A 13,962-nucleotide genomic window follows, 5' to 3' on the forward strand; every position below is an offset into this window, starting at 1 on the left:
CATTGGGATTTGATTAACCTGCTTTCAGGAATCTCCCAGCCCCCTGAAACCACCCAGCACACATGGATAACTAAATATATCAAGAGTTCTGAACTGAAGCTTTCTTGAACAGAGAAGACTAAGAGGGAACCAGATACAAGGACTCAAAATCCTCTAGGCACTGACAATGTCAATGAAGAGGATTTCTCGAGAAAGAACAGTGACCAGAGGGCCCAAATGGAATTCATACAGAAGTGCATTTAAAACCAAGAACAAGAGGCACTTTACACAAAGGATCATTGGAATATGGAGCAATATGGCTGAAGTCGGTACCCTGGTTTATTTCATGAAAGATCTGGATGAAAGTCTTGTATCAATAGCATAATAATTACCAAATGGCTTAAACGGGCTTGTAAGTTATTCATCAGACCCTCACAGACTTTCTTTCTCCTTCAGAGTTGTTTCTTTTTTTTCCACCATGCCTAATGACTGTTCTGTCTACTCCAAAGTACTCCTCTATGATGTACTCAAAAATGATTTGGAAAAGCACTCTGTGGCAATTCATTGCAAGGAATACTATTGCAAATAAAAACTGAATTGAAATTGAAATTCTCTGTGAAAAAATGTCAGTGCCAAATGACCCATCTTACTACTACATTATAACAACCATACATTATATATATATAATGCATTACATACATTATAACAACCTGTTTATGATTAAAAAGATCTGATGTATGAAATAATTAATTTGTGGTACTTGGGTATCAAAAGGACATGTATGTGTTCTGTACCTGCAAGGAAAAATGCAGCCAAGAACAGCAAAACACAGCTGACACAGTTGTTTTCTTACATTGCAGGTATATGTTGTTATTGGAGAGTGTGTAATAGTGGTTAGTGCCCTGGACTCATATTAGACATCAGTGCTTTCAAATCCTGGATGAGGCACTGCTATCATAACCTTGCAAAAGATACTTTACTCAGATTGGCCCCATAAAAAGCTTTGTGCTATAAATGGGTACAAATGAAGGATGCTTTCAATAAAAGCATCAGCCAAATAAATCAATAATAGTACTAGATGAAAAGAAGAACAACTAAAAGGAAAACATCAAAATTCACAACAGGTTCAAAAGAACATATGTAGGATTAAGCATAGACGAATATGTCAGTGCATGGCATTTTTGCAGTAAACTAGAAAATGCCAAACTGGCAAAAGAAGACTGAACTTATTTATCATTGCAGAAGATCCAAGCAGCCACTAAGACCCATGAATTGCCAGATTATTTTCTCAGAGAGGGCATAATTTCAAACACTAATACTTCCCAATTTTAAAGAATACTTCAAAAAGGAGTCACGATTAGTGCCCCATTTGACTCGACCGGTCATCAGGCCTTTTTACAGCAGGGTAGTATGTCGGTTTGTACTATTGCCTAATGGCTGTTTCCCTGTGTTCTCATGAGTATTCACCAGGTGCTTCTAGTTTTCTCCTAAAGTAGTTTAAATCAATCAGCTGCTGTAAATTGTCCCTTTCAGAAGAGGGTTTTAAAAGGTGCGGTATTTCATGCTTGTTCCTAGTACAACAATTGCTGGCTCTAAGAACATGGAGAAATTGAACAAAATGAAAATGATGGACTAAATTGCCTCCTCTCCTCTGTAGTCTTCCTGATATTGGAAATACCCATGCTCTCTATTACTGAAATATATGACATGAAAATCTCCCTCAGGATATGTTTGTTTTTAAATTAGAAATCACCAAACAAATAACGAGTGTTTATGGCCTGTTAGGCCAAGGAATGACTGCAATTAACTGTTATATAAGACTGGATCCATTGGAAGTAAAGTTGTATTAGAGCTATTATTTGTTCTCATTTTACAGCTCCTATTATACTGTATCTGTCCTCCAGATAAGATAATTGGGAACAAACTCTCAGACTTAGAGAACAAATTCAGAGAACCTAGAGAATCAACAACCTTCCAGTCCAGTTCCAGGTCACTTAACAACTTAACACTTCTCCACTATACTGCATTAAAGGTGGAGATATCAGAGGTCAATAATCTTGTGAGCAGCCGTTATACCGGTAGTGTAGAAGACTTACAGGACTGTGCCCTTTCACCGACTTGTGACACAAAATGATCACTTCAATTCTGAACTAAGATGAGGAGACTTGAACTGCAGGGAGTGCTCTAGGGAAAGTCCACTAAGGTGATAACATGAGTCAATGTAAGTTTCACTAAAAAAAGAGAGGAAACGCTATTTAAATGACCTCTTTATCTTTAAGGCATTCAAAGAGGTATGGTTTTTCATTGAGTCATTATGTGTGTGCTTGCATCAAAAATATTATCTGAAAAGGTTGTTTCTGGGAGAAGGGAGGTTAGCCTGTGACGTATTCAGAGGTCTTCAGGTTTATTTAGGCTGCTGTTTCCAACTCTCAAAAGAAGTTTTTGATCTTGATAACAGGAAAGACTTCTCTTATACATACTGTATCTACTGAAAGGTGTCCTGAAGTACATTTACCACAAAGCTTAACAGCTGCTGATGCATAGCCCCTGTTACTTATAGTAGAAAGTGTAAGGAAATATGTCAGGTATGCAATACTAAATAAGAATACTACATTACATTTGTCTGTAATATAAAAAAATATATATTACTAAGCATTCCCTATGAGTTTTGTCATAGTGTATTTTATTCTGTTTTTGACTTACTGTATACAATGTTAACTTCTTAATTGACGAGCCATTTAAAAAGACCTATACAGTATATTGTACAGCAGAAGATCTTTTAAGATAATCTCCATCCTTCTCCCTTACAGCCAAAATAACTTTCAAACTCCGGTAAGTTGAAAACATAGAAAAGGATAAAAGAAAATAATTTAATAGGAACCCATCCTGGCTTACCACATTGTCTGTGGAGCACCTTAAAAGTTAAAAGGTCAGGTCAGCCCTGTTTCTGCCTTCTGCTGTGGTAATTTTGACTGGCTTGTGCTATCACCTAGAGGGAGCTGGCTCTGCTGAGCAATGACAACCTTTGCTGCTCCAACCTTCTCTCATGGGCCAATGGGTGTAAATTCTGAAGCAAGGTGAACAGATGTCAAATACCCCTATAGAGCCTGGAAAGCTCAGCACCCAGAAGTAGAAATTAAAGCAGCAGTGATGCATTAGGCTGTTCTTTCTTTTTATTTTACTTTTGAAAAAGAATTTCAACACAATGCACACCCATTGTTCTCAGGGTTTCACTATCTCTGCTGTGAATGACTACTTTCACCAGTACAAACACAAATACATTCAGGAAACAGTAGACCACCAACCTCATGCTTAGTATAATTTGTCTGTAAACTAAAGTGTTTTTTTCATTTTATTAGAAATATATCAAATAAAAATAGCAAAGAAATCTAAATTATTTTCCCATTTTAACAGTTCCAAGTAATTTTTGCAATTACTGAGTCTGACAAATAAGAACATTTACTGAGTTACAGTATACAGTTCCGTATTAATCATCTTTATTAGAAAAAGGGAATAGGATTTTTTTTTCAAAAACACATCTTGGAACATTCTTTAGAATCTAGTTTCTTTCCAAGATTTCTGCTAAGACTGCTAAGATTTTCTCTGTAAGAATATGCACTCTTTTAGACTTTTAAAAATAAGGTGAACATGGAACTACAATGATAGGGGACTTTAGCACAGAATTAGGTCACAACCATCCTTAAACCATGTCTAAACTTACGTCCTGTGTTTTTCACATAATATACAGTTTTCTCTTAAGCAGGCTATACTGTAATTACAGGGCCTTAGAAAAGTATTCAGACTCTTGCACAGTTTTCTTACAATTTGTTTCTTTAAAGATTGCAGCCATGACACTTTGAAGTAGCAAAAATTTGTAACTTTTAAGTATTTTCTTCATTGGTATGTCTTTAAGACATAAATGTTACTAATTTCTAATACATAAAACAAGGTCGTCTGTAACAAAAATCATACCTGGTATGTTTGGGTTTTTTTATATTTGCATGGCCTTTATAAATATTTACAAAAATATAACATAGAGTGTATTTTTTAAGCTTTGTGTTCATTCAACTGTAGGTATCAGACACAAAAGTATGAACTTATTTGTCAGAATGAAGGCAAGACAAACCCGTTTTGATACACAGTGATAAAGGAATAAGTTTCCAGAGAAAGTACTCAGACCCCATCAAAGATCATCAGTCCCTGCCTGAACAGCACTATCAGTGGAGTATTACTCCTCCCCCACTGTCACCATAAGAGAAATAGGTTTGTTTCAACTTACAGAGAAACACATCATTAGCTTACTGGAAAGAAAACTCTTCTCTCTACAGTCCTGAGTACCAACAAAACCAGGCTACATCCACGGTTGATTATTTAAAAAAAAACACATTTCTGATGAAAGGACTGTTTCTGTTCACTTCAACGCAGAGGTACTGTCACAGTGCATGATCTTTTAAGACTTAATAACCCCTTCACAGAAAAATTACTAAAATGAAGAACTGCAGCAGTATGGACCAACATTAATTTTTGACTCAGCTTCTATTATTTAGGTTAGAAAATATTATTTGTTTTATTTTATTTTTTTCATTAACTGAATTTGTCACCAATATTACTTTCCATCCAGATTCCAGATTTATGAGAATGATGCATTTCCTGTTGAAATCCCATTGACAGGCAGTCTACCACAAGAGCAAGGTTCTGTTCTACACAATCTACAGAGGCAACTCTGATTTCCCACTCTTAATATTTTCCTAGTCATCACGATGCCTGACTTTCCTCCTTCCTAAACCTTCTTGAAATCTTAACTGTCTTTGAAACAGGTAACCAACCATCTTATCTCTGTCAGACCTCAGAATGTCACCTTTGCCTTGTACACCACCTGAATGTTTGGCCTTGGCCTCATCCCCCATCAGCTCTTTGCCAGTGATCCCACAGATCAGAGCTGGACTCTTTTCTTGGAACATATCTATCCACTTTGTATCGTATTGTATTACTTATGGATTTCTTGTTGCATTCTGAAACTAACACATCACTGTCCTATGAATTAAATTATTTTACGTGTATGTTCTTATTATAACTTTTTGATTAATGAAAGAAAGCATATTAAATAAATCTAAATATTATTTGTGCCAGACACATAACTCTATGTCGGCTGGGGAAAAATAACTCTGAGGCATCAAGTCTTAAACACAAGAAAAAAATCGTTAATTCGACTTACTTTCTAGATCTGATGTCACAAACAATATCTTAAGTATGAATTCACAAGACCAGGCCTTCGAGGTGCAAAATATTTTTAGTCTTTGATTCCTGTGAGTCACAAATTGCCTAATTGAATTAGCTATTCGTTAAATACAATTAATTTAATAACTCTTTTTCTCTGAGTTCTTGATTATTTAAAGAGATTGACAAAACCTACTGCAGCACAGCAGTGCAGTGGTTAGAACTGCGGCCCATCTGTAGGTTCTCCCCATGTTCGAGAGGGTTTCCTCCCACAGTCCAACCGCATACTTGTGGGTTAATTGGCTTAATTGGCTTCTGGGAAAATTGACCTTGGTGTTTGTGTGTGCGTGTTTGTCTCTGTGTGTGCCCTGTCCATCTCGTCTAGGGTGTGCCCTGACTTGCGCTTGTTGCTTCCGAGGGTAAGCACCGAGGATAAACACCCATGATCCTGTACTGGATAACATAGTTAGAAAATGTATGAGTGGACAAAACCTACCATGACTTTGGCCTCGGAAAAAGAACAACTGCTTCAGGACCTAACTCTTGGATTTTAATTGGTGATATTGTGTGGTAAAAAAATAAGTCCTGAATTGCATATTGTTAAATATTCAAGCATAACAATATCAAAGGCATCCCAACCCTACTGTATAAACTACATTTAAACCATGCCTAGATTTCTTCTTAGAGAGCACCCTAAAACGTCTAAAATGAAGATTTAGATGAAACATTCAATGAATGGATCAGTTACTGTGGCCACTGTAGAATCCCCTGGTTAAATTCCTAGATTTATCAGAAGTGCTGAAAATTGCATACTTTCTTCCGCAGGTCCTGGTTTGAGACTATAATCACATTCGGTGGATCCCCGACAGCTGTGGCAGCTCCTCCAATGTTTGTGAAGATTACTTCTGCAATCAGGACATGTCTGGGGTCTAGATTAAGCACCTCACACAACCTGCAGGATAAAGAACAGAAACAGAAAAGCCCTTAAGTCTTGATTAGATTGCTGAAAACCATAACTTGATTTACAGCACTCAAGCTGTCCAAACAGTCCTGAAGGTGCAACATCAGTGTGAAAACTGAAGCAGAATGACAAATCGTGTAGACGGAATACTAGCTCAGATAATGATACCTAAGCCATAGAAAAGAAGAGCTATGTGTGAATTATGAGGGCTGCTTTAGACCCAAACACTAAAATCCCTGTCACTGGACAAGCAATTTAAGATAGGGAGGTGCTAGGATATTGCATAATCATATTCTTGGCAGCACACAAACTGAATAAAATACATTCAGCTTTAATGGCTCAATGCTTATAAAACATCAATTGCTGCATAAACCTAATAAATATTCTCCACATCTCTCTAGAGATGATGCTTCACTGAAGAATTATCCCTTTGAAAAACATTCTTCCTCTAAATTAATCTTACAGAGGTGAAATAATAACATATTTATGTTGAGGATCAGGGAATGTTCTCTCACATTTAGGGGTTGTTGACAACATTTAAGAATCTTTTTTTCTATGATAAACAGAACACACTGACACCACACACATGAGATATGGGATAATGTTCTGGCACCAGTTGCCCCACAGAGAGATGTAAAATCAGATACAAACACTGACGTTTAGGTGCTGGAGAATTACTACCGTCCCTTCAGGATGTAAACTTGATGAATATAATGGGAAAAGGCAGAAGTTCATAGAACTCCAAACATATTTTAAGAAATTAAGAAAAATACAGCTATTTGTTCAACATCCCTTTTTGCTCTCAGAGGTTTGTGATTGCCAATGCTGGGCTTTGAAATTACTTTAAAATGAATGAGACAGTGTGAAAGACAGGACAAGTTGGAGGGGAAGACTACAACTTAGTGTCATACTGCATAAAACATAAAGTAAGAAACACACTCTGCAGAGCTCTCTCACATCCCACTGTAACCCTTCCTTAGGTGAGAAGAGAAATGTCTAAAACATACAGTAGCTGCTAATTGGAATCAAAAAGCATTTAATGCTGTATGCAAGGAATTTACTTAAAGAGAGCTATTTTAAATGAAAGTGAATTATCGAACTGCAGTAGAAGGAAGGAGGCTGTGAGGTCTCCAGACAATTTAAAAAGTGAAACCTGAGAAGGTAAAAGAGATTTGGGGTTGTCTGAAACTTGACACTCCTAGACTCTAAAATCTAACATCTAAAATCTACAAATTTAGAGGATTGCTTTCACTTAGTGTAATGGTAATAATTAATGTCTAAGGACCTATAGGAAAGTGAGATGTAGTTAACAGAATAGGACATGCCTTACATTTACACTTACTCCATTTTAAGGTTTACTGACATTTAATCCCAGCCTAGTGTGCACGTTCCTCAAGTATAATTATTTTTCATCAATACTTTTTACAAAAGACAGGGACTTTCCAGACGTTGTTCCAGAAAACAAAACGTGTAATTATTGCGTTATTTTCCAGTTTGGTGCATTTATACGCATTTATATATGTTTTTGCACCTCTTAGTCATTATTCATGTAACGTATAAGAAATTCTGTATATTTTTCATTTTATTACACAAAGGTGTGAAATACAGTAAAAGAATGTATATGTAGAGAGTGGCTTGGTGAGACAGCCACTCTCTTGGCTCAAAAGTCAGACCCAGTGATGTGTTAATGCGAATAGTAAAGATTGAGATGGGGTTGACACAGAGTTAACTGAGATGAATTCTCCAGTGCCTGGTTGTGTTAAATTGATTAGTAAAGACTGAGAATTGGATGATTAATGAAGACAGAGAGTGATGAGTTGGTGAGAATAATTGGAAGGGCTTAAAATAACAGGAAAGACCACTAAAAACTAAAGAATATCAAAGACTAATGTGACAAACTCTGGCACACACTCCACCACACTCCTTGAACAGTACTTCCCAACCCTGTCAGTGTGCCATTTTATTTGTTTTGGGAGATAGCCACCTCTCGTACATCAGATGACATCACTGGTGGTTGGCGAGTGCAATTCAAGTACAGAGCATGTGGCACAGTGCTTACCTTATAGTTACTGGGGTAAAGAGTAGCATTGTGGTAACATTGTCAAGAAAGGCCGAAAGAATTGCTGCAATGAGGCACAGGATAATGATCATTGGCCACACTCTTCCTCGGGACAGCTGATAAGCCTACAGAAAAAGAGTTTGGGAGTCACAAAAAGAGACACACACATTTTATGCCTCTTCAAAGGAGCATTACTCTTCCTGACTGCTTACAGTTAATCAGTTCAAATTTACACCGCTGTTCTTCAGCTGTTGTACTAAATCACCCCAACATGCACTAATCTCACCCCTCCCAGAAATATCAGTCTCAAGCAATAAAGAAATTCCTGCAGAATTATTTTAGTCCCCAACCTATAAGCTTGAAGGTTCAAATGAACAATTGCTGGGCTGTTCTCTCATCACCTACAGGGGCATTAAGATAACAGCTTGGGACAATCATGCATGACAATCCCATCATTAAGATGATCAGAAAATGCATAGGTTTTCTCAAAGAGTTTAATCTCATAGCAAAATGCAATAAATTACTATCAAAGTTGCTCCTGTAACACAGCTGTCTATGAAGCGGGGTGCTCCTATAGAGGCTGCTGGTTTAATAAGTATTCAAGAGACCACTTGCTAACACTTCACAATCTCATTTAAATATTCCAACAACCAGCCATGCAAAACCTATAGAAAATGTTTGTTTTATTGAACCTCGTTCAACTGCCAAGATGAACTGGTGTGAGGAGAATGCAGAAAAATCAAAAATTAACTTTATAACACTCACAGATACTTTTGGTTGAATGGAAAAGACATACCATTAAAATGTTAATAGGTTAGCCCCTGCTGCTTGAAACTCAGCAGTAATCAATATTTCACTAGTCATCTAGCTCTAATTTAATGCTTAAATCTCATTTAAAAAGTTACTAAGAAGATACACAAACACTTTTAATTTTGCTTTCCTAAATAAAGAAAAGATCTCTGTGATGGAATGATGAAAAATGATTAAATTGTATCATCATGGACTGCCCCATAACTTGATTATACTTTGCAGGAATTAAAAAAAACAATCTGAAACATAGTTGCCTACAGAATGTACTGAAAGCCTTGTGCTGTTCCCTGTGATTGTGAATTTGATAAGCCAGGGGCTGTCACCTATCCCTGATAAGGTAGCTGCCGGTTAAGCTCTCATAAAGCACAGATGGTGGATGGTATGTGCTGTAATAGGCTTGAAATAGCTGTAAACCTTTTGTATGCATTTTCGTTCTGATTTCTTGAAAAATAAATGGTTTAGATCTGTGTGATTTTCCTTTTTTATTAAGAAACAATTAAGACAAAAGGGAAAACAATAAGTGCAAACCCAGAAGCTGTGCTTGATGGTTGTCCTACTGTACCTCTCAGATAAAGGACTAAGGTTTTAGTCCTTTGGACTTATGGACTTGGATCTAAGTACTAAGGATACTGTGTTTTGCATAAACCATACAAAAAAAAAGCAGTGAAATAATAGAAATCATATTCCATATTAAAAATGCATACAAAATGTAATAAACCAGACTATTTTAAAAAGAATTACAGTAAGTGGACAAAATAGACTTGTTAGCTTTTAATGTATTTTCTTGGAATGGACCAGATTTTAGTGCATTTTGGCAAAGTTAAAGAAAATACAGTAAATGATTTTGTTAAAATGGTCAATGCATAAGCATCATTTTCCAATCCCTAATTAATTTTTTATATATATTTTATCATCACCAGAGTCACTGCATGCCATAACAGGTATCTGTTATGGCCACACGCATGAATCAGGAAGGAGTATCTATTCTATACCTGTTTTTTTTTTTTAGATGTCCACCACATTTCCTCAGATATTTTATGAGTCGTCATCATTGTCTCTTGTACTTGCCCGGGCACAAATGAGAAAAGTATCATCTACAAGCACTCCATCCTCATTCATGATTCTACATGTTACAAGTTTCAGAGTGCCTGACAGGAGAGTTAGTGCGTCTGGAGAAGCAGCATGAGTTTCACTGATGTTGGTGCAATCCTGCAGGCACTGAGCAAGTTTTGAGGGTTGCCCTTTTCTAGCAGCTGAGAGCTAAGAAGAGCAAATTAATCACAAATGGCCCTGGTGGTGCTAAGCCATCTGGGGAATATCATTCACAGAGTGAGCACCTTTACAAGCTGAGCTACTTGGAAGCCCCACTGGTATTTATTCAAGATTGAAAATCAGGACTCCATTGTCCATCATACTGGAGCCCGAACAGTATGAGCCAACATTTTGTAGAACAGCTTTATACTCCATAAAGCATACTGAGTGGGACTTAAATACTTTTATCATGTCCAGGCAGAATTTGTCTGATAAATGTCATTTTTCAGGTGCTATGAAGGGCCTCGACATAGTACTATGAGTTGAAAGTAAAACAGGCTTTATGGCCCTGCAACAGACAGCAAATGTCAATGATTTTACATTTAGCTCATCATGGTAGATTTCCGTGATCCTCAACAGAAGAAGAAAAGTAGCCTGTAAATCCCTTCTTCTGTGGGATTAAGCTGGAACATACAGTATACTGTAAATGCTATATTTCCTCTAGGACGGCCTTTTCACAATTCCAGGGGTTTTAAAATTGATCACCACTCAAATATCACTGCACAGGACACATGCTTAGTGCATCATAAGCAACAAATGTATTTTGCCAACCTTTTAGGACCGATTTAACTTTCTGGAACGCAGTCCAACTTCAAGTAGACTGAATAAATATTTCTTGAATAAAAAATGATAAAAATTATCTACAGCACAGGTAAAAGAAATGGTGCCGACTGAAGCTATGGAAACACCTACAGTATAAAGCTCTAGGTATATTTAAAAGATTTGAACATTTACACTTCCTAACCCCAGCTGAGGCATTAGTCAAGACAAAGGTTCCACTATTCAAATTCAACCCCCCCCCCCAAACTACGTTGGTTTACCTTTACTGCACAGTAGTCAAAGAATCCCGTCTCGGAAAATATTGCCACCAAAATCATCTGTAAAAAACATAGAGCAATAAATTAACAAGAAAGAGTTAAACATGTTATTAGATTATTAAAAAAATAAGCATGTCTACAGGTTGCAGAAAATAACCCTATTTGTTTAAGAAGCACTCACAATCAGTCTAATCTGATAAGGACATAATTAAAGGAAGTCAAAAACCAAATTGTAATTACTTGTATGCTTCTTCTATTCTGAAGACGTATGAGAATATTTGAGTGACCTTTAGTGCTACAGTACCTTACTTCCATACTACCATGGATTCACAGTGAGATCACAGATTCCATATGCTGAACTAAAACTACTCCAACAAAATATACTGTATATTCACAAGAAATCAATAAGTTCAGCTTGTTATTATTAATCAGGTACAGGAGACTAAACACTATGAATTTGCATCTGACCGATGATTATTAAGTGGCTGTTTATGAGGTGGATAACAACAATATTGGTTACAGTATGTACTTTGCCTGTACTAGGGAAATTTCACAGTGATAGATAATGAATTTCAGCTTTCTAATAGAAACCTTTCTTTAAAAGAATAAAGTATCTCTCACATCATTATTATCATTGCAAAAAATCTAAGTAAACACTTTTTTTCTAAAACCACTATAAATACAATCCATAATGCTTTATGTAATTCCTCTCTAACATGTGGATTAACATTATATATGTAAATAAACATCCCAGGAAGTAAACTGGCACATGAAGAATGCATGTACAGTTTTTAACCATTTTAATCTTACACAATTTCATAGCCTTTTGGTCTGCGTTTCGAACAATTCAAATTTTAAAAGTATCCCTATTTTCATTTTCAATTTCAGTCTCTGTAAAATATCTAGAAAAGCATATCACCATTTTTAAAAAGGTAAAACATTAAATGGTAATAATTTACAGTTCATAATTTACTGTCACAAGTAGTGTAAATCAAGTCACAAGTTAATCCAAATAAACTACAGGATATCTCTGAAAAGAGTATCTCAAATGCGGTAACAGGTGAACTTGCTTTTAAGACCAACCACTTGTAACAGAATATAAAAAATTGGTGAAAAAGGTAAATTATGAATGATAGGTTTTCTCTATCTGTAACATCCAATGTAAACTGTAATTCCTGTTCTTTTCTTCTCTGATAACCTAACATGAAAAAGTAATTTGTCCTAATTAAACATTTCAGATTGTTTAAAATAATTATATGCTTGTCCCCTCGGCAAATACACTTGTCTTGGGATTCCTGCGCAGAATTAATTTCAGAGTCCCAGCTGTAATGCCAAGATTTACAAAGGCTACACTGCTGAGAAAAAAAACAGTTGAACAAGCGGGGCCATTGCTTTCCCTGAAGGCTGTGGCATTCATTACCTGGTGAAAAATTAACATTTGTTCAATTACACACTCCCAATTCAGTACTGAGAAGCCTGTCACCCTATCATAGTAAAACATACTGTACATCCTAGTACCCCGGTGCTTACACTAGATCTTTATCTATACAAAGCTATCGAGTCATATTTGTATTATCTGAGCAAAAGAAAAAAAATAATGCTCACATTTATGGACTTGATGTGGTATGGATTCCTGTTCTAACAGTGCCTAAATATGACATTAAAGATTGGAGACCTAATAAACACTAAAGGGCTGGTAATCCCAAAAAGAAAAGCATTTTAGCCATTTTTTCTGTTTCTTAGCTAATGTGCTTGTATCATCTTTAAACTCGCATGATTTTCAGCACAGTAATCTGCCATCAAAATATCCTAATGTCACCAATATATCATGACATTCAGATATTGTCTGTAGACATAGGGTTTTGTTTTGGATTGATTTTGTTTTTATATGGAACAGATATGGTGCAATAATTATTGCAGGTAATGTTCTTAAAACTATACAATTTCAGTACAATGGCAGAGATCTGCAGCAAACACACGTATGACTATCTCAGATTTTCTTGCTAGATTAGTTTGAAAATAAATGAGGCCAATTCTGAGGGAAACATAATTAAGACAATGCATATTGTATGACTAAGATCGATACAAACTGTGATTTTTTTCTTAATGAATATTAAAATGAGTTGTTTCCATGAAAATGATCCCTGTTGTCTTGCTATTTTTCAAAGATACCAGTTTTGTTTTGTTCATATAAAGACCCTTATAACAAATCTGTCATATATTAGCAAATGCAGTCAGTTGTATTGAAAAGCAATCAGCAAAGACATTAAAATCATCATATTTTAAATTAGAAATCAGTCTGAAAAAAGTGAAACATTTTTACATATATTTTAATATACAGCTTATGTTGTTCCTGTAGTGGGCCCAGTCTAAGTGCAAGTAATTTTTCTTTTCAAAGCCACCCCTTCTTTTTCCCACAAGACATTTTCAACGCAAGCAGCCATCTTGCATTTAAAGTGGCTGTGCTTGTTTGTTGTCATGGAGACAGATTCTGAACCTTGCTGGATCTCAGATGAGGTGGTGTTTGTACAATAATTCAGCTGTTTCAAAAAAAGTGTAACAAATAGGTTTTCGCTCTCAGTGGCTACTGCAGATATTCAAGGTAAAACCATTTCAAGTCTTTGAGGACAGCACCATCAAAAAGATATAAGATGAAACAAGACAACTAAATATATTTCTTCTCGCTTAATTCATGCCATGCTTGAAAGATTTTAATTACCATGCCAAACAAAAGTGCCAGTGTTTCGTAATCAATCCACTCCACCACCATTACCAGACTTGGTCTCTGCAAACAAAGAATGACATGC

The 13,962-nt window shown here is 36.1% G+C and overlaps 1 protein-coding gene across 1 annotated transcript in view; it reads right to left on the bottom strand.

The window, feature by feature from the left end:
* Positions 1-13,962, bottom strand: part of oca2 (oculocutaneous albinism II) — a 133,091-nt gene that overhangs the window by 63,019 nt on the left and 56,110 nt on the right. Inside the window, exons 11-14 of the mRNA XM_088913271.1 lie at positions 13,875-13,940; positions 11,159-11,215; positions 8,217-8,341; positions 6,010-6,148 (exon numbers count right to left, since the gene is read on the bottom strand). Coding sequence (XP_088769397.1) covers positions 6,010-6,148; positions 8,217-8,341; positions 11,159-11,215; positions 13,875-13,940 — 387 coding nt within the window. The remainder of the gene's footprint in view (positions 1-6,009; positions 6,149-8,216; positions 8,342-11,158; positions 11,216-13,874; positions 13,941-13,962) is intronic.

The sequence above is a fragment of the Atractosteus spatula genome, chromosome 4 (genome assembly GCF_055471065.1).
Source record: "Atractosteus spatula isolate fAtrSpa1 chromosome 4, fAtrSpa1.hap1, whole genome shotgun sequence".
NCBI classification, from domain to species: Eukaryota; Metazoa; Chordata; class Actinopteri; order Semionotiformes; family Lepisosteidae; genus Atractosteus; species Atractosteus spatula.